A 21,836-nucleotide genomic window follows, 5' to 3' on the forward strand; every position below is an offset into this window, starting at 1 on the left:
GGAAACTATGGAGATTGGAGATGGGAGATGGGGGAACCCCCTGACAATTCCCATGATTGATTGCAACTGGGAGGGAGTGCTTCTTGAACTGACCGCATGTGGAGTGCGATTGAAAAATCGCCTCAAATAAATTATAACTGTAATAAAGAGAAAACCAAATGTACAAACGTACAAAATGCTCCGGCGTAATGGTTTTTCAATTTCCCCGGTTTTTTTTTTCTTGACTATAATTATTACAATTTCACGCGTAGGAGCGGCGTAGAGCGATAAATTTCAGTTAAAAGAAGAATGTAAACAAAGACAGCCGTTGTTTCATTTGCCTTTGGCTGGCAGTGGAAAATTTATGCATTTTTCCAATGAAAACGAAAATTTTCCTATGCATAATTTTAGTTGTTTTCGCTGCTCTTTCGGTGTTGGTTCCCAGCCATCAAAAGGACATGGTTGGTTGGCTGGAATGTTCTGGTCAAGCTGAAGTAATTAATTTTAGTGTGGGTAATTTCTGCTAAATCACTCCCAGTTCATCTAGGCTGTCTTCGCCTCTTCCTGTCAACAGAAGAACACCACTTCCGCTGCGTATTTTTATCGCTAAATTTGCATCAAAGCCAAAGTTCTTAAACTCAAAACGTACACCTCATAAAAAGTTATGGCTATGCATTTTCGGATTGTGGGAAAAATTTTGAAATAGTGTTTTACATTATGTTAAGTTATGAATAGCATAATACTTTATTTCATTAAATTCGTTATTACTTTCAGTATTATTAAATTAATTTAATTAATTAATGAGAAATTGTAAAACATACGAGGGTAGTTCTTAAACTCAAAACGTACACCTCATAAATTATAGCTACGCAAATTTTTGATTGTGTAAAAAATTTTAAAAATAGTGTTTAACATAATAGTTATGAATAGTATAACAATATATTATATATAAATATGAAAACACAAGATAATATTGCACAAAACATGTTATTAAAAAATAAGAAACGGTCAACTTATGCATTATTTGTTTATCTTTTACTTTGATTTGTTTTTTTTTTTTTTTTTGGTCTCTAGTTCTTAACAAAAACTATAATTTTCCGCTTGCGTCCTGAGAAAAGCCATCAAAGCATGAACTGCGATTTCGTTGGAATTCCCCTACACATGGGAGTGATCCATCATTGGGTCGCAGAAAGAAAGAAATACCAGAGGAAATCTTGGGAAAAACGAAAAAGCGTTGGCGATGTAATTAACGATAAGACAAAGTTCAAAGTTGGCTTGCACAGCACAAGCCTATTAATTAAATTTATAGAAAAGAAGAGACAACAACGGAGCAGAGAAGAAAAATCGAATTCAGATAGGCATCAAGAAGAGCTTGTACATCCACATGCATATATATAGCTGATCAATCAGCGATCCCATCCCCTCGCTTTTCCATCCCACCTCTATAAATATGAAAATCGTGACTTGAACGCTTAAAAAGCGCTTAAAACGTATTAAGCAAACACACATATGGAAAACTTGTCTGCCGCGGAGACAAAGAAAGAGGAATAATTGAAAAGTGAGTGGGGAACAAAGTGCGATAGCAGGGGAGCAGAAGAGATAAATGTGCCGAGGAAATTGTCAGTCATAAGGTCAGCAGCGAGTGGATCCGAAGAAAACCGTATCCCAAAATTCCTATCCCTTGAAATCTACCCAATATCAAGTAATTACATGCCAGAGGAAAGAGTATTTCTTTGACAGCTGTGAAAAAGAAGGAAAAGCCGATGTCGAAGTAGTATACCCCTACGCCCAGGCATTTTCGTCTGCTTGGCTAGCTGTTTAAATATATACACACTCCTTCCTCCGATCTTTTGAGGGAAACATTTGGTCTCAGTGCCCTTTGTCTATTTCTGAAGCAATTCGTGTTTATTTTTATGTTTTGATAAATGCATTTCTCCAGCCGCATCCCATTCACAAGGCATCAGCGAAACGTTGCGGAGGTCGTTCACTGTAGTTCTTCTACATTTCCATCTGTCCTGAATGGGAACTCTAATTGGTATATCAACAACAAATCGGATTAATTTACAAATTCGATTCGAGACGGAACATTTTTTTCCAATTTCATAGCATCGCTTTTTGTTAAAGCCTCTTCATATTAAATACATATTACTGAAAAAGCAATTCTACAAAATTCCTATGCATATTACATTTATTCACTTTGTAGCGGAGGATTTTCATACTCTTTTAATTTAGTACTTAATTATCATTGAAAATTTTAGTTACAGCTTTTATAGTTGGAGTATTTGATTATTTGATTTCATAATATATCACAATGGTTTTTAATTACGTAAGTTAATTTTGATAAGCAAGTCCCGAAATTATAATCCTATTTGTGTGAAAATATTGTTAACCTATAATATATAACTTATGACCTAAAAATATAATTTTTTCAATAAACAAGAATGCAGCTTTGATAATTTTTCATTTTTGGGTTATTTTTATCTCAAAACATTTGCTTGCCAAGTTTTCTCAAAAGACAAGATAAGGCCTGCTATACATTATTTATATACATTTAGGTAAAACAAGCAAAAACAACCTACCTGGTTTGTCTTTATTTTATATCCTAAAAAAAAACACTTTTATTCTTAATAATTAAAAAACAAAATGTTTTTTTATAATGTATTTTAAAAAATTGTAATGTAAAATATATATTGCAAGCACTAGAATCAATTCAATTTACATATAAATGTGTATAAAACACACCCACGTCAAACTACAAATGTACAAAATGAAATTACAAATAATCATAGAGTTTATATTTAGAACAAGCAACTTGAATTGGCAAATTTAGAACAAGCAACTTGAATTGGCGAATTGCTAAACTGTTTGGGAACACACTTTAGTCAGAACATTTTACTTTGAGAGAGCACAGAACGAGAGCCGCGTCAGAAATGTTCTCTCTTCAGTTTCGCACGCTTCGCTCTTATTCGGTTTTAAGCGACCCTGTTGCCATGTGCCCGGGTAGCTCAGTCGGTAGAGCATTGGACTTTTAATCCAAGGGTCCAGGGTTCAAGTCCCTGCTCGGGCGATCCAATTTTTTTTTTTTTAATTTAACAAATTTTTTTTCAACGCCGGCAAAAATATTTTTATACAAATTTTCATTCAATTAAATCGCGTGGGAAAGAGCCGGAGGCTGTGATTCATTCATAAAACTGCATGTGCAACAGCATAATTAGGGCAGGAAGAGGGCGGTCAGTTGGTTGGTTAGCTTGGATTTAAAGGAGAACCTCGATATAACGAACTATCATTAGCCATATCAAATGCTTAAGCCTTGGACACTGTCTCTGAACCCAACGCTTACGATTATTTGGGCTAGGACATTTATTTATTCTGGTCAGCTTTTTTTCTTTATAATTTAATTAAATTTACCAATTTAAAATTGATCAATTTTGTTACTTTTTTTTATATTTTACAAAACTATGCAATAAAAACGTTTTATGCAAAAGCAAATGTTAGACTATAATAAAGATGGAAACACTTTCAAAATATGCTTCCTTTGGTTTGGCTAGAGCCACTAATAAAAGTAACACTGTAGCTCGGCTTGGATCACGGGTTACTCGAGCCTATACAACCAGTAGAGCACACAAGCAACGCCCGCCGGGCAATTTGTCTGGGTCGAAGCTCTGGAATCCTCCTCCTTCTGACAGAAGCGCAGTGTCTGCGCCAATTCCTGACCGATGACTGCGAAACGCCTCCCAAAACTAAAAAATGGAAAAAAGAAAGAGCCAAGAGGTGACCAGCCCAAATGCCGAGTGAAAAAGCTGCCTGGGAAACTGTAATGGAAACCGGAAATGGGGTAGATGCCAAGCAGATTGAATCATTGGCCATGCCTACATGTGTTCCTATGCTGCATGCAGGAGAAGAGTTGGCTGGCTGCATTTCATATCGGGATCTTTTACACGACAAATTCAAGGGAATTTTGATTTGGCGAAATTGCACTGGAAGCGGAAATTAGCCGAGTCAAAAGTGGCGAACGGCGAAAGTCATTTATCATTTTGGACATTTTTCAGGCAGTGTGTGAATTATTTTTTTTGCACGACTGCTTGGACAATTGGCTTGATGATTTTACAGTTACGCCTTTAACAAGAATGGGTTAATAAACAGTGGAAATTTTTTTTTTTATTGCCATTACAAAATATAATAAGAAATTCTTAGGAATTATAATTGAATAAAACTATTGTTGCTTAACTAATAGAAAAATTCTATAGAATTTATTCAGTTTAATAAATTAAATCAAATTTTCTTTAAATATATGTACCTAAATATATTTTGTTGCTTTTCTTATTTGGCAAAATGGCACACAACAAATGAAACTGTAAGCTCATTGCGTTAATGATTTATTGCCTAGTCGTAAATGTTCACTCAGTTGCAAAAGTAATTATTTTGAAAATTTATTGTAATTACATTTTTTCCCACAAGTTGAAACATCTCTTTTAGAGGTCCAAGACTATTTTTTGTTCCATAGTACTTTAGCAACGGCCTTTGTGTGGGCCAAAAAAAAAACATGAGGAAAGTAAGTCTCGCACGCAGCTTAAACAGAACCAAAACGACAACCCACATTGAGTTATGAAGCTAACCCCCCCTTTATGCGCACCGCCGCCCCTATTTTGCCGCCAAAAAGCCATAAAGTACAAAACAGCTAACAACTTATGGCGATCGCTGCTGCTGCGGCTGCTGCTGCTGAAGAAGAAAAATATGTGTTTTTTATGATGACTCACGAGGCGAGCGGCTCGCGATAAGATCAATCATCAACCACAAAGGGGGAAAGGGGAAAGGGGGGAAGCGAGGAGCTCTCAACGATCTGGAACTCGAAGACCCGGACAGAGTTTGCGGTCTGCGTCTGACCATTCAGACCATCTCTCATGATAACACTATTGAATACGAAAGTAGACAAGTTTTTGGAATCGCTTTCCGATACAGTGCGTTTCGAAATTGTAAGGTAACCATGGACACAACAACAAATTCATGTAATCGTGTTGCTTATATATAAAGTTTTTTGGATCTTAAAAAGTACAAACTACTTGCCATAAATTAAGAATTTTGAAGGAAATCTTTTATTTTAAACTATTCTATTATAATCAAAATTGACAATTTATACTTTCGAGCTGCACTGTCCTACACATGCTCACACATTTAGATGGAACCGGCTTTGATTTCTAATTATTGGGGCTCGGTTTGTTTTTCTGGGGTTTCGGTTTTTTTCTTTTTGGATATTTGATTCGATGGCTCGTGAGCTTTGAATTAACAGCGGAAATAGCTGAGACGATAATGCCAATAAAAACGCTTAAGACTTTTAGTTTTTCCATAGAAAGGCGTTTATTTTCGAACATAATTCCAATTAAACGATGGTTTATTGTCTCTGCCCGATAATAAGGCGTAAAAGGTGTTTAGGCTTAGGCTCACTTGCTGTGGGAGCGACTTGATTGGAACTGGGCTTTATTTTTACGGCCAACTTGAGGGCAGAGTCTCCGTCTGGATGTAATAACTCAATGTCAGCGCTCGTGGGCGAAGGAAAACAAAGGAAGACAGGGGGACAGGAGGACGAATGGGGATGAGATAGACAAGAGCGGGAGATTCATTCAAGGCAGCATAATGACGCATGAAAAGCTTAAGCTCAGACAGACAAAGCGACGTCTGAAGTCCAGGCACAAAAGGTATGATATATACATCAAATATATGTATATTCCTAGACCCGCGGGCTCTTCCTTCAGGGATTTACAACTCATTAGACGCTGCAAAACCTTCATTTGGCATTCAAGACACGCCGGATAACACCCAAAACTCTTCCATTCATCGCATGAATCATCTCGTGGTCTGAAATCCGTTAATAGGCAAATCATGTACGAGCAGACCACCAATTGTCCAACAGGTTTTCCTTATAATTTTATTACTATCATGCTCGGATTCGAGTTCCAGTTCGAATCCGGAGTTCGAGTGTTACCTTTTCGATTGTGATTCATAATTGTTACAAGTGCTTACGAAAAGGGCTTGGTCTCTGCACAATTGAAATGTATCGAGCATATGCACACAAGTTAATGGCTTGAAAAGAGCTTGTAATTAGTCAGCATAAAAGTCAACTGTCATAGGGGCGGGCTATCGAATTTGTTACTCCTTCTTCTTAGAATTTGTAATGCCCAGTTATATTTTTGTTAGTCTATTACTATTGTATCTCGTTGGTAACAAATGTAATAATATTACAAATATTATTTTATACTAATGGGAAAATATAGGACACATTTAATATATAACATCGCATTTTTTAAAAATAAAAAAAAAATGTATAATTATACTAAACTATTTTGTTCAAAACTTACTTAAAAATAAACTTTTTAAATTGGTTATTATGCACATATTACATATTAATATGATATTTTTATTTTAATTGCAATTTATTTGTCTGTTCTTATTTCAAATTATGCTAACATACCCCACAAATCAAGGGGTATCAATCTTAAACAAGTAATTGTAATCAGGCTTAAACCTTTCAGTCATTTAGCCTGCGGTTGCAACTGCAACTGCCAACCGCAAAAAACGTCAGGTTGTCTTCCAAGGTTCAGGAATAAAATCGAGGGCAGAGTCATGCCATCCGCTCGTTTTGGGATCTGAAAAACACACGACATATGTCAGAGTCAAGATTCCCCCAACCCAAAAAATAAAAACAACAGAAGACGAGGCTTATCAAAAACATTTTGGCTTTGGCGCCAATTTCGTGTTAAATAAAATGCAGCGTGAAGATTTATAAAGGCATAAAGACAACGATTGGAAACGGGACCACCCAAACAAATAACAAAAAAAAAACATTCAGCCTCGCTCGCTAATTTGTCAGCATTGGAAAGAGGGGGAAAAAGAGCGATGCGGGTTTTGTAATTCTACGAAATCAGCTTTAAGCCATTCGACGGAGGCCTCCCAAAGGTGTCAATTCGTGAAGAATTTTAAAATGCATGCGATGAGTAATAATCCCCACCAGAGACATATTTCTCCTTCACCGAAGCGGCTTAAAAGCGAGGAATAATACGAAAGAGGTTGCGGCGACCGGCAAAGTGATAAATTTGAATGTCTAATTGAGAATGCCTCACAATTGTGGGAGATTGATCAGCAGCTCTAGTCTGGGCCAACAAACTCCAAAGTGCGAGTCGTAAAAAGCTGGAAAATAACTCCCCGAATAGTCATAAAAAAATATTTCTTTGCTCCAAAGAAGCGTTCATGTTCAAAGTGGCTACCGGACAGGATTAGTATTAGTCCTCTCGCACACTCTCACAGGCCAACATCAATAATGGGGAAAGCATTTACAGCATTTACATTTACGAGCCAAGGTGGCAAGGAACTCATGCCCAAGCAGATGGCACCTCCATTAGCCGAAGGGCATTGGGCATTGGCGCGGAAATAGATATGGGTAAAGGGTATGCACATTATATATTTATCTGCCAGAGTTATAAATACATCAAGCCAGAGGAAGCCAAGGAAATTATTATTGATAGGAAGAGCGTTTAAAAGGTGGGGACCAACTTTACGTACAAATACATTTTAAAGGTGCTGTACCTTCATACAATTTATAGATATATTTCAATATATGTTTAATTTATTTGGCATAATTATAGACTAACTTCTTTACAAAAATTGGCTTTATTTCCATTTCATTATTGTTCTATATATATATATAGAACTCTCCGCGAAAGTGCATTCCCACATTCGTTATTCACACTTCGCCCCTTGTTCATTTTTCTATTTAACGCGGATTGCATGGCTACCCGCCTCCTTTTGGAAAATTGTTATTTACAGCCTTAATCTGTGCGAAATGTATTAGAGAGCAGAACGAACGCATTGGCATGGAGAGCGTTGAGCGTAGAGAACTGCAAAGTGTTGGCAAACAAAAAGTCCAGGTTCAATTAGCATACCACGGCGGTGAGCCATAGAGGATGGTCCCCACACACTTCACTTCACTTCACTTTACTATTTTTTAGCACTCGTGGGACTGCTGCGACTGTAACTGGGACCTGGCCCAAGCTGCGATTTTTATGACAGGTTAATGACACAACTACGACAACGACGGTGGTGTGGTGATGATGATGAAGCCTGGGCGGGATTGCATTGGCTACACCCTGGAAAAATTAATAAAGTTCTACAGCATTCTTTTTCAAATAAAGCAATTTGTTACAAATTTATAGCACATTTAGTCTAAAATGGAAAGAAATAGCTCTAAAATGGCAACTAGCTTTGAGAAATAATTTTAAAAATAAAAACACTTTGAATGTTTTTTTTTTTTTGCTAGTGTAGGAGTGCAATGACTAGATGGCTACGGCTCAGCTTGTTGCTGGCTACCCATTAATCAGCACGCTCTGCGTCCAAGGGTCTGACCCCAATAAACTTGACTGGCTCGGACAGTGGATTACAAGGCAGGAACCAAGCAGCTGGGTATATCCTCAATTCAACTTTCCAAAAGGGGTGGTGGGATCGGACCACACAAAGAAGCCACCGCGAATCAATCAATTAATGAACATTTTCTACACGAGTTCATCGAACCCCCGATCACCGCAGCAGCCCTCAAAGCAAGGACAAAAAGAAAAGCGGCGGTGGTGGCAAAGGAAAACCAGTGAAATGAATAAATGAATGGCAAAATAATGGGATAGAGTGACAAGAGTGATTGACACCCGGTTGTAGGTTGTCTCCTTAATTTTGAAAGGAGCTTATGTTCAATTGAGGTGCAAGCAAAGTAAATGCCTTATTATAATATTTGACAAGGAAAATCTATACACTTTAGTTTTTATTTTAATTGCATTTGAAGTTTGCTTATCAATTTGTTTACCCACATTACCAAACTTAATCAGAACTTTTTAAGATTTGTTTTACATCTTTAACGAAACAAAGTAAATAGTAAAGTAAATAAGTTGTATGATTTTGCATTGTTATTGGGGTTACCCTTTCTTATTTTCATGAGTTTCAATATCTTTGTATTTTTATTCAAATTGAATTGCTAATATAACATTTCCATAATAAGTAAACAATGAAACAGTTGCTTAGGCCTTTCAAATTCAATCAACCGTAATATGTATATTTATTGCATAATTTTAGGCGTATCCCCAGAACAAAACCCCATAATCTAATTCAATAACTATATTCAAAGTTGGCATAAAAAATTATAGTTTCTCCCAGAGGAGTTCATCCTTCTCCACATCCCGCTGCTTACCAAGGGCTACAAATGCGTCCTTTTTTGGCGTCAGGATAATCCTTTTAATTTAGGCACAGGCACACGAAATTCGAAATTTTGGGGTGCGGCAAAAGCAGCGAAAACAACAACAACACAAGCGCTGGGACTCACGCACACACACACACGCAAACGCACCACTCACGCACACAGAGGCAGCTGGATACACTTGAAAAACTTTTGCCTTGGGTGGGGCGTTTTCTTCTCTTTTTTTCGGTGGCTTTCGGTTAGATTCGCAAAAAATTTTCCAACGACGCCATGGAAGGGATTTGCGATTTAAATGTTTTATTTGGGTGGTTTCTTTTCGGCAATCTATAGCTTACGCTGCACTCTTTCAATCATTTATATGGTTTATTTTTTGCTTTTGACATAAACACAATTTGTTTAAATAGTGAGTAATAAGAGAAATAAGGGTGGTTTCACTTTTCCGCTGAAAACCAATCAAATTTTCAAGGGTAGCAGCCGGCGCTTTAGAAAACTGTTTGTTTTTTTTTTTTTAAATGAATGACAAATAACTAACTTTCAAAATGGTTAAATAAACTTTTATATATGTTTAAGTGTCACGAATATCAGTTGGATTATTATTGAAAACCATTATTACAGCTTTCGGCGAGTTGGTACATGAATTAAGCGAAAATCTAACGCACGTCCACACGCGACGAAGCCAGGATTGAAACTCCTGCCACGGTTACTGAACTTCATCCAGGATATTCAGAGGGAAACTCAAGGGAAACTCCGCTTCCAATTGGAACGGCATAACGGGATAGGACGCCCAGTCAACCCAGTCTACACCCAAGGACTTTGAGGGTGGGTTTCGGGCATTGTGCCGGCTAACAGCTGCTTATTTGTGTGTGTATTTTCCATCCCCCACAGTGGTTAGTTTCCAGCCGGAGACTGGATGGCACATGCCCGAAGCCGACCGAGCCTGGAGACTTTTCCCAAACCGAAAAAGCGGGCACTTGCGACAACGACATTTGTTTTGAAACGAAAGCAGCCGGTTGCCGGAGCAGAGTAACTTTCACCGCACGGTGGCGGATGGATGAAAATTGCGAGCCGGTAGGTGCCGCAATAACGACGCAATAAATGACGAAACCATGACGACTAGATGAGACGCCCACTTGAACATGAATAATGAAACGACCCTTCTGAATTCATCCTTTTCCCATTTCCCAGTTTCCAGTCTCTCGAATCTTAAGACGTGGTATTCTCAGCCTTTCAACTGACTAACCTAACACAACTGATCTTTTTGAACTGAATTCAAAGCAACCTGTGATCTAGATCTAGATTTGGGTTAACGAGATCTAAAAGATCTTAAGCTTTAGCCATATAGTTTTAAATTAATTTAAAATACATTTATATTGATTTTCAAATCCCTTCATGGCTAGATCTATTAAGAAGTAACAAGCATGTTCTTAAAAGTAAAATAAATTTGTGTACTTAATTTTGAGTGTAATTAAATGCAACCAAATCGTTTACATTAATGTAAGATTTTTATTAAAAATGTCCTAATGGAAGAATCTTCAAATTTCGGCAAATATATGATTTGTTTTTGTAACCTTTATTCAATTTGAAACAGTAAACCATTTCTAAGTTTTTATTAAAAAACTATATTTATCCTTCTATTTTTAAAAAACAGTATAATGCATTTGGACATTTAGATTCTCTGCGTATCCTTCAGTAACCAGGTATACAATCTTGTAGCTTTGTATCAACCGCGCTCTACAAATTATCATACAACTTTTCAGAGGTTCCCTCCCCAGATTTTCAATTAACAATGATAGAGATATTTCATGGTAAAGCTCTGATAATTAAAAGGCACCCATCCAGTCATTGTGTTTTGGGATGACATTGGGAAACACTTGTTAATATACGGCGACTGGTTATGCGGATGTGCGTGTCTCAGGGGGGCGGTCACCAGTTATTGCTCTGGGCTCGTCGACCGGCTCGATTTTGTTTGCTATTCCATTAAGTGGAAAAAATCTAATAACGATCGCGTTTTGGCCAATTAGCCGACCATTGCAAAGTTCGCTAAACGATGTACTACCATATTATTTCACAGCCGAGCGAGTTCCTGTTGCGGGTATAAAAGCGTGAGTGTCATCTGCAGAGGGCAGTTCAGTCCGCAACCACAGACACAACACACAACATGCAGCGTTCCCCAATCTTGTTCATCGTGGCAGCCGCCATCCTTCTGGCCATCGGCCTGGTCCACGGTTTTGACGAGAAGGAGGTCATGGCCAAGTTCATGGAGTCAGCCGAAGCCTGTATGCCGGAAGTGGGTGCCACCGATGCCGACATGCAGGAGGTGGCCAAGAGGATGCCCGCATCCACCTATGCTGGCAAGTGCCTGCGTGCCTGTGTGATGAAGAAGTGTGGAGTAATGGACGCCAATGGCAAGATGGATAAGGCAGCCGGACAGGAGAAGGCCAAGCAGTACACCGGCAACGATCCTGCCAAGCTAAAGATGGCCATGGAGATCGCTGACACCTGTTCTGCCATCAGTGTGCCGGATGATCACTGCGAGGCCGCCGAAAGCTACGGCGCCTGTTTCAAGAGCGAGGCAACCAAACACGGACTTGTGTAGTCCCTTCCACAACCACTGACCTGGACAAGCAATCACCGTTCCCTGGAAACGAATATACCTCCTAGTTCGATAAGTCAAATGAAATAAACGTATTCCAAAAATCACTTCCGCTCTTTCAGTTTATTGTAGCAAAATGTTCTTCATTTGTTTTTTAGTTATTTGTTTTTTGTGGGCCCAGAATTCTTGAAAAATAATATTGTTCTGTATTTCAAAATATTTTTAAATAACTAAAGGAATACTAATTAAAGATTTTTTGGTCTACACTATTTATATTTGCCGACTATTTTATCTGCAAAATTTGAGTTTATTATACTACTGATCAGATTAAAATACAAATTTACTACTGAGATCTTATCTACATTTTCGTTTTGTTTTCGCTAATTCAAATCAGATAAAGTTGATTCATTCAAATAAGTGATTTAGTGTTACCAAATGAAACCTGTTGGCATTTCAATAATTAAATGACTCACCTCCACATTTTCCACATCGAAATAGCAGAAAGTTCGCTTGGTCAACTCAAACCATCGGTGTTTATAATTTACCGGGGTGAATCGTTTCTTGTTTTGAGCCCTTTTGACCATCGATCCGCTTTTGACGACGTCAAACAGCCTTTCTGACATTCTATCCATTTTGGCCTGAAAGGATTTGCTGCTCGATCGGAGCGATGATGATGACTTGATGCTGCCATTGACATGTGGATTTCGATGCTTTGTGCCCAACATCTCGACAAGAAAAAGTGTCTGCAAAACAAGATAATACATAATAAATAAAAATCTATGTTAATTTTTACAGCGAAGCAAAAAGGTTGTTAACCCTTTGCTTTATTTGAATATTAGGTACCTAAAGATTAAGATATACCATATAATATTGACTATTGTAATTTTCAAAATATTTAATCAACTATCTAGAATCAAAAACTTGCGAAACAAATCGTTGCAAAGTTTGAGGAAACATTTTGTTTTGAAAAGATACACAAAAAATGTCTCTTATACTATGTTTTGAAATGGAATTTTGGGTATGATTTGATAACAATGTTCCAACTAGCTAAATAAAGATTTTTAAACAGTTTTATGAGCCATTTTGTGGGACGTCAGAAATATTGTCGCATCGGTATACAGAGGGTTAAAATTAGAAGCGCTCACACAAAAAAAATTGGTTACAACACACTCTGAAGACAAGGCCATAAATCTATTTTTGGGGGGCGTGGGCGTGCGAATCTTTTGAGCGCCCCTCGAGCCATTGACCGTGGAACATTGAACCACTGAAACATTGGAGCATTGGGAGTTACCTGGTTGACTAATTGCCGTGGGCGTTTCGTCTGACATCAATCAGAATGGGATAGCGAAAAGTAAAGGAAAATATACTTATGCTTTTACAGATCGGATGCCGAGAAGAGCAGAGTGGAAAAGGTGGAACCAGAGTGGACAGACAAGTTAAGCAGCAAATCGAACGATTAAACGGACAATTAATTAGCCCCTGAGACTAGCAGGAGATATACACTATATGCATATACTTGTACAGAGATAACTAGCTGACCTTGAAGCCGCACACAGCGGTTTAAAGGATTAGCCCCCAAAGCGGAATATTCCTTATCCCGTTTCCCTTTTTTACCCTCGTGTACACAAACAAACGGCTCGTTGAAGCTGAGGCTCCAGCAAGAGAAAAAGCCACAATACGATCTCGGGAATTATCACACTTCAACAAAGGCTAGCAAGAGGCAAAAAGGACACAGGAGCGGAGTGCGGGTAAGTCGCTGCTAGAAGAACGAACATTCATTTTTATTGTACCAAAAACAATGCAGAAAACTTTTTTTAAAACTTCAGAAATTAAATTATTACATACCTACATACCTATATTTGACCAATATTTATTTAAGTTTTAAAAATTCGTAAATAAGTATTTTATCTTAATTAAATTCTATATTATTCTCTCATCAGAATAAGACCCAAGTTTTAAACAATTATGTATGTTGCTCGATTTCTTATAAAACATTTATGTTATCCTGCAGGTCCTCGAATCCGCCCCTGGTTTTTTGAAGAACATGAACAGACGCGACAGAAAAAGAGGGAAACAAAACAAAAGCGACAAATGCTCGAGCGACAACAACAACTGGCTGGATCACCTAAACTACTCCTCTTCTTCTACCGGTATTGCTCCTCCGCCCACCCAGCCCCCTCACTTTAATCAAGCACAGCCGCTACAAAAACAGGGGCGGAGTGGCGGAGTGGGGGAGTTAAGAGAAAGAGGGGCCCGAGAGAATCTTGAGGCCAACGCGCATGGCCATAAGTAATAAAATAAACACGGACCGAGGAACAAAAAGGAAAAAAGGATGGCAAAAAGGCAGAAGGCGCAATATGTACATAAATCTTTTTGGTGGAGCGAGAGACCCAAAGACCTGGGCTGCACACATACGTATATATGGATGTTTAAACGTATACATATGTATGTTCATATGGAGATACATATACCCATATAGCGGGCGTGGCCTGGCAACTCGTTTTTGACTTTGAATTTCGCCACGCAAATGGTTGCGCTTAGTTTGTATTCTTCTCTGCATTTAATTTTTGTTTATTGTCGCACTTTTTCTAGACGTAAAACGATCAAGAAGAAGAGAGGACAATCTGCGACCTTAGCAAGAATTTCAGTCTAATTGGAAATCAAGAGTTCTTCTGTTTGATTTGCCAATAAGCTTTATTAATTTGAATATTTTGTATAAAAAGTATCTTTTAAGTTCAATTTAGTTCGTTCTTAATTCTGTTTAAATTGCAGAAAAAAAGAGGAATAACAAATATTAAATTTAAATAATATTCTTTGATTGCAAAAGATTTATTTGTTTTTTGTTTATTTGGTAAATACAATTTTTTGGTTTCATTATTTTAAAAAAATGTTTTGAATAACTTACAATTAGCTTTGCTTCAAAAATAGTGAAGTGTAAATTTCTTTTCTATTATCTTTATTCCTATCTTAGCATTAACAGGAATTAAAGAATTTAAAAAGGAAGTGTTGCTCAGTCTCACTTGGAATTATTTGGAAATGGTGCTAGGCAGCATAATTGCTTAAATTGACACTGATTTATTTTCTGCGTTACAAATTGTGTTCTCAATTGGAAGAGGAGAACAAACAAATGCAACTCAAGTAAGAATTTCAGCTGCCGTGTCTGATAAGAATTCATAGAATTTAGAGACCTTTTTTCTTATCAGCTCCTAATGAGAATCCAATAGTTTCAAGCGCAGCTTGCAAGGCGATCGAATTAATGCTGATAAAACAAAGAAAAGACGAAATTCGATAGCGATAAAGCAGGGCAAAGAGAAAAAGAGAGAGCGCAAAAGAAGGAATACAATTGATAACTGTGCCAGTGCTTACCACAAGTGCCGTTGATTGAGCAATTTGAAGCAATGACCCGACCGCATAACAACAACACCAAATCACAATTCTCCAATTGGAGACAGACTGAGTAACAAATAGCAACAAATAATTTCGTGTGCGCGGCGTTAAGAGTAAATACGAAAATCAACCGACCGGCTTGTTCAGCATTTGCATACTGCGAAAAAAAACTTTATAAACAATTTAATATCGCCAGGCACAGCTGAGACGCTCACACAGACGCACAAACACCCGCACACACCCGCAAAAAAGAAAAGAGAGCAACAGGCGACGTAGGATTCCTGGAATTTTTCACTTTTATTCCTCCTGTTGCAGTTGCACTTTCACGATTTTGTGGCTTAACCAGAACTTGTGGTGTATGTTCATGTGCCAGCTGTTCCTCTCTTTCCTCAGTTTGTTTACAATTAGGAACTATAATTAAATAATAACGATTTTATATGAACCGAAACAAACGCGCCGCCGCAACTTCGCTTCAGTGTGACCGAGTTTTGAGTGTAGAAAAATACCACAGCCAATTGGATTTGCCCCAGTAAAATATACCAAGCACATTCGACAATATACCATAAAATATTCATTTAACTTTAACTTCCCGCGTAAATTATTTTAAATTTTTTCAGCAAAACTGTTATTTCTAAATAATAAAAAAAATAGTTTAGTCAACTTTTGTTTTAAATCTATTTTAAAAAGGAATTCAGACAATCAGTTCACTTACTGATTTAAAAAGAAAATTTCGCTTACACTTAAGCCTATCTTTTTAGTCCCCTTTTATGTTGTCTCTTATGATATTATTCCTTTCCGAGTCCCAAGTTATTTAGTCAGCCACTCTTATTAAAGAAATTCATACATTGATACTTAGTTATATATTTAAAATACTACTTTTTAACATTCTAAAATAAGTTTTCGTGTGCCATCTTATTCGCAGCTTCGTTGCCAAAAGAAGTCTTTTTTTATTTGAAAAAATACTGTACTTAAGTACTTAACTAGTTAGTATTCATTACACTTTAACATGCCTACAAAAATAGAGTTGAGAGTTGTAAAGAGTTTTGGTAATGCACGACAGCGAAGCAGTTTCGACACAAAATGCTAGTTAATATTGGGACTGAGATCCCCTCCACCTCCACATCAGTTCTCCTTCTTCTGAATGGAGGCAATTCTCCAAGCGCCCACCAGATAGCGCAGCCAAATCATGAGCAGATCCCTGCCCATTTGTAGCCACGACCAGAACGGTGTCAATTTGGAGCCATCGATTTCGGTCCATCGAACGGCCACCTCGGACATGGGCACCTTTAAACTCTCGGCCAGGTAAAGCAGCTCCACATCGAAGGCCCAGCGTTCCACATGAAGACTGGTGAAGAGTTTTCTGGCCGTTGTTCGGGTGAATAACTTGAAGCCACACTGGGTATCGCGGATGGAACGCACGGCAAAAAGCCAGACAAGGAAATGGAAGCCGTGCATCAAAATGGTTCTAGGTGTAAAAGTATTTTTCAATAATATTGTAAATAATAAAGCTTGATATAACCATGCAAGGCTATCAATGTATAACGTACTCAGCCGATTTCGAAAAACTTTTGCAAGTGCTTAAGCTCGATTTTTTGTCATTTCTTACCTAAAGAAACTCCTCGTGGCGATCGCATCGTTTTCCAGGTGAGCCCTTGATCCTATGGCAATACCATCGTCTCGCCACTCCGGAGACATTTGCTTCAAGGCCACCTCCAGTTTGTCATAGTCGGGGAACTTGGTGGCTCCATCTGCATCGGCAAAGAGTAGATTACGACCTCGCGCACTCAGCATGCCCATGCGAACGGCTCCTCCTTTCCCCCGATTTTCGATGAGTTCCAGAACACGAACCTTCTCAGCACCGTGCTTTTTCGAGTATCCCAGGGCCACTGGAACTGTGGCATCCTGGCTGCCATCACTCACCACAATCACCTCGTAGGTGAAGCTGGGATTACCTCCAGATTTTTGCTCCAGGAAGGCCAAACACTCGTCCAACATGGCAGGCACTGAAAGTTGATAGTCATGTGGTTATTAATTAAGCTCAAACTACTGGAATTGCAGACAATATTATAATATTTAAACTTTGAATAAAATGTGAAAAAAAAACATTTTGAATTCAAACTTTTCAGAACTGAATTTTAGATTGGCATAAACAAATCAGTTAGCATTACAATATGCTTTCAAATGCAACTAAAAACTTTAACTTTACATTTAATAAATTAAAATCCTGATTCAATCTAAAATGTAGATTAAAATTTTATAGATATAGTACAAACATTTCAAATTGTACGCCAATTGTTTTGTGAATCTGGGCAATCGAATTGAAATGCCTGCTAAAAGTTTAAACGTCGTGGAAAAGCAGTTTGAATGTCGACAATATATCATAAAAGGGGATAGATAAAAAGTGGAATGTGATTCATCAAAAGCGCCAACATACATCGCTGCTCCTCATTGTAAGCTGGCACAATGACACTGAGCTCCAAGCTTGGGGAATCCTCGAGGCTGGGAAAAGCCACTGTTTTGATGCTGTGCGGGTCCAGGAATGTCTCCTCATCCTTGTGCCTCTTGATATTGGGATAGGGCTTCGTCTTGTAGAGCACAAAAGCCACAATCTGAGCGATCGGAATAGGCGGTTATCAATAGAACGATAATGATATGGGAGTGTTTATGAATTTACGTACCGACAAGGCCGCAACTGCAATCGCAGAGAGCAGATAGAAACACAGCTGACACAGACAAGTCCACATCGTGGGGCTATTTTAATGGGTAGTTTAATTGAACAGGTGCACCTGCTACCTGTCAGCAGACATTACTTCTCCAAATTTGTGCGTGATAAACGGAGCCACGTATTGAATTCTAAGAATTTTAGCCCGAATTGCGAGGCAGCTGATTAGGGTTGTTCACTTAACTTAGAGATGGCACTTCTCTGAATCCAGTGATATCGATAAAAAATGGCTATCGCAGTAAGAAATGCAAGAATCCAGTGACAAATTTTAAACGGAAAAATATCTGCTTCTTTTTAAAGGCCCTTTTTTAAATGCTTTTTTTCAGGTGGCATGTTTTTTGTTATTACTTAAAATCTTTAAATAACCTGTAAAGAGTAAATAAATCATAGATTTAAAATAATAATATTGTTTAGTTTATTGAACAACTTTATGAAATTGCCGTCATAGGAAAGATAATTTAAATAACCATTTATAAAAGCCAAATATTAATAAAAATAAAATTGTAAAATAAAAACACCTATTGGGGCAATATCAGTACCGAAAATATTTAATTCAAAGTCTACAAATTAGAATTTACTAACATTTTATGTGAGTGTATGTATGTATGCACATTAGGGTGGTCAAAAAAAAACTTTAATTTATTCATCAAATGCGATAAATATAAGTGTGCAATAAATGTATTCGAAAACCAAAACATTTCTCAAAGGTGTCGTAAAAATTACTCATACGACATGTGTTGTCAGGCAACAGTACGTACATATAAGTAATATATTTTAGAACGAAAATGTACCTATAAGTTTGGACCAAATTTGTATACAAATTGTATGTAGTAAGGAATATAAAAAACAACGTTTTAGGGTATAGATTCAAAATTGGTCAGTCATACGTATTGTTGCGTCTGATCCACAAAATCAAACGGTGAGACTTTGGTTATTTTTTGAACCACCCTAATTTATGGGGTAATCTGTTCTTTTTAGATTTTTGGGCATCTTAGGACAAATTTTGTCGGACACGTACTAAATGTATGCCTTATCAGCAATATTTGTAGGCTTCAACGTTGCTTTAACCAAAAGCTCAGTTTCAGTACGTTTCGAAAATACTACTCGGTTGGGTACAAAATTAAAAATGCTGAATTTGGCATTCTTTTTATTCTGCTCCCTGATTGTCCTGGACTTAGCCGGATCAGATCTCAGTGCAATAAACAGCCGGTGTGTGATATCCACTATGCACCAAGTCAGAGAAGTTCCTTTTGCCTGGTCGCACTCCATCACAGGGCGGATGGAGTGCGGCTAGGCAAAAGGATGACTTGGTGCATCGTGGAGAACACACACCGATTGATTACCCTGAGAATCCACCAATGATCCCTGTAAATCCCGGACAACTAAGGAGCAGAGTAAATACAGTGCCAGCTTCAGCATTTTTACTTTTTGTATCGAGCCGAGACAGACAGCTAGAAGACCGGAGAGGGAGCACATGGAGCTTACTTACTTAACAACCTGGAGAGGAAGCACATGGAGCTACAGGAATCTGTGACCTCAAAAATGATACACTTGGAGCTACTGGGATCTTTAAAAAAGATACAAGATCCAAGCTGCTACAGGAAAAGCTGAAGACCCTCATGTTTCTAATGCAGGGTGACTTTGGTGATGCAGCTGGTCTTTTTCGTCACTTGGATTGTTGTTACTTGGATTTCGGTTTTCGTTAACTGATTTTTACTCGTCCACTGTAAATTTAGCTTACTAATCACAAAATAAAAATGTCAACTTAAGATATACTTGTATTAAGCTATTTAAAATAACAACGAACAGTAAAAATAATAACATTAATAATAATCGAAATTGTAAAACAAAAAACCTTTAATCATTTTCTGAGTACGCCAATAAAATTGTATAAAATGTATTTGCAATTTATTTCATTTATATGACTTTTTTTTTAGCAATGAATTGTTTTCTTAAAGAAACTTATAAGAGGCTTAGACAAGAACCTTAAAATTTGGACCACCTTAATGTACACACACGTATATACAGATGATCTGGTTTTTTCTAGTTTTTGGGCAATAAAAAAGAAATTTGAACGGCGACGTAAGGCTAAAGCCCCTTATCACCAAATTTTAAAGCTTCATCTTTGCTTCAACCTTAACTTAATTTTAGTACGCATCACAAATTCTCTGGAATTATAACTATATAATAATTTAAAATGGGCAATTTTGATTTCGGTTTCTCAAGCTTTCTCATAATCCTTGGATTGCAAGGGGTGCTCGTCAATTCTGAAAGTATCAGACGTTCGGTGTGCCTTCTTGAGGATGCACCAAGTCAACGTGGCGCCTTCTGTCTGGCTGCACAACGACCGCTCTTTGATCATAATAATAACATCAGTACTAGGATGGATGAAATGGATGTCTCTTTTAAAGAGACACTTAGGAAACTTGGGAACAAAGTGGAGCAGCACCATACAGAGCACCAGGCCAGACTAGAGCGGACGGAAAAACAGTTGCAGTTGCTCCAGGAAAAAATGGATGGCATGCATAAGCTCTTGGCCAAAATGGTGCCACAACAAGTAGACCCCCTTCGTACGGGTAAATATTTGGCTGCGATCAAAAGCGAAGGGGAAGCCATCTCGGCGCAGTTAAGAGACAGAGCTGCTTACTGGCTTGGCCGTTAATGAAGAAGGTGGACCAATTCATTTACCGAAAAGACTTTGTTCCCTTGTCTAATGGTACAAAGTGTACATCAATGCATCAATTCATTTGCCAATCAGACAACGAAGTATAGAAAAACAAAAAGCAAAGTTTATATACTCTTGTATCTATTACGAAAATAAAATACTCTATATTTATACGTACACTATTAAAAACAATAAAGCTATGTTGATCTTTCCAATGACTGCTGAATGTTTATTTATTTTTTTTTTTTTTTAATAAAAACTGTAATTTCAAAATAGTAAGCCGTCACATCAAAAAGATTTAAAAGTAAAAGTAAAAACTTATTATTATTTATTTTATTTTTATTTTTTTTATTTATTATTTTTTTATAGTAATATTAAAAATTGGTTTTCCTGGAATTAAATATATTTACATATAATTAAATAAAGATACTTAAGTGTTGCTTAGGGATTATCTCTGATTTCAATTTTCGGAAATACTACCATTTATAGCAATAAAAAAATTGAATATTAGGGGGATCCAAAGAAAAACTTAAGTCTTACCGATTAATTTGGTAGATTTTTAAAAGCCAAATAATAGTATTAAGGGTTTGCACACTTATACGACGCTTTACGTCAGTTAGAACACATTTTTAACCAATGTCTTGTATTTAAAACTCTAACAGATGTTTTATCCTAATAATGTCTTATGATGTGCCTTAAATGGAGCAATGCTCATACTATAAGCGGGTTAGAGTAGGATCTTACAATTTCCATACAAACATGGTCCACCCTAATGTTTATACTCTTATGTCTGGTTTTTTTTTATGGTTTTCGGCTAACAAAAAATAAATTCGAACGGCCACGTAAGGTTAAATCCCCTTATCACCGAATTTGAAGGCTTCATCGTTGCTTCAATCATAGCTTAATTTCAGTACGGCTTAAAAATTCTCTGCAATAAGTTATAATAATTTAAAATGGGCAATTTCGATTTCGTTTTCTCAAGCTATCTCTTAATCCTTGGATTGCAAGGGGTGCTCGTCAATTCTGAAAGTATCAGACGTTCGGTGTGCCTTCTCGAGGATGCACCAAGTCAATGTGGCGCCTTCTGTCTGTCTGCACTTCAACCGCTCATTGACGATAATCAACAGATCTGTACCAGGTTAAATGGAATAGAAGCGGAGCTCCAGGGTAGACAAAACCGGACGGAAGAACAACTGCAGTTGCTCCAGGCAAAAATGGAAGATCTGCTTCTGGTGCTAAAGGACGGCATGCAGGTGCTCCT

General features: G+C 37.5%; 3 protein-coding genes and 1 non-coding gene across 4 annotated transcripts in view; 2 read left to right on the forward strand and 2 right to left on the reverse strand.

Annotated features, from left to right (window-relative positions):
* The window catches only part of LOC128261944 (tyrosine-protein kinase Btk29A), a 47,073-nt gene extending 31,399 nt beyond the window's left edge, over positions 1-15,674 (reverse strand). Inside the window, exons 1-2 of the mRNA XM_052995914.1 lie at positions 15,168-15,674; positions 12,275-12,544 (exon numbers count right to left, since the gene is read on the reverse strand). Of these exons, the coding sequence (XP_052851874.1) occupies positions 12,275-12,526 (252 nt within the window). The 5' untranslated portion in view covers positions 12,527-12,544; positions 15,168-15,674. The remainder of the gene's footprint in view (positions 1-12,274; positions 12,545-15,167) is intronic.
* On the forward strand, positions 2,974-3,046 carry Trnak-uuu (transfer RNA lysine (anticodon UUU)). The gene has a single exon. It is a non-coding gene; the product is annotated as a tRNA-Lys (tRNA).
* LOC128261955 (general odorant-binding protein 28a) lies at positions 11,321-11,908 on the forward strand. Its single transcript, XM_052995931.1, has one exon. The coding sequence runs from the start codon at positions 11,367-11,369 to the stop codon at positions 11,802-11,804; it is 438 nt and encodes a 145-aa protein (XP_052851891.1). The 5' UTR covers positions 11,321-11,366; the 3' UTR covers positions 11,805-11,908.
* Positions 15,675-16,085: 411 nt separating the features above from the next.
* Positions 16,086-18,109, reverse strand: LOC128261950 (dolichyl-phosphate beta-glucosyltransferase). Its single transcript, XM_052995924.1, has 4 exons — positions 17,867-18,109; positions 17,623-17,797; positions 16,795-17,191; positions 16,086-16,653 (listed from the first exon to the last, which is right to left on the reverse strand). The coding sequence occupies exons 1-4, from the start codon at positions 17,930-17,932 to the stop codon at positions 16,311-16,313; spliced, it is 981 nt and encodes a 326-aa protein (XP_052851884.1). The 5' UTR covers positions 17,933-18,109; the 3' UTR covers positions 16,086-16,310.
* Positions 18,110-21,836: the final 3,727 nt, after the last annotated feature.

The sequence above is a fragment of the Drosophila gunungcola genome, unplaced genomic scaffold, assembly GCF_025200985.1.
Source record: "Drosophila gunungcola strain Sukarami unplaced genomic scaffold, Dgunungcola_SK_2 000001F, whole genome shotgun sequence".
NCBI lineage: Eukaryota > Metazoa > Arthropoda > Insecta > Diptera > Drosophilidae > Drosophila > Drosophila gunungcola.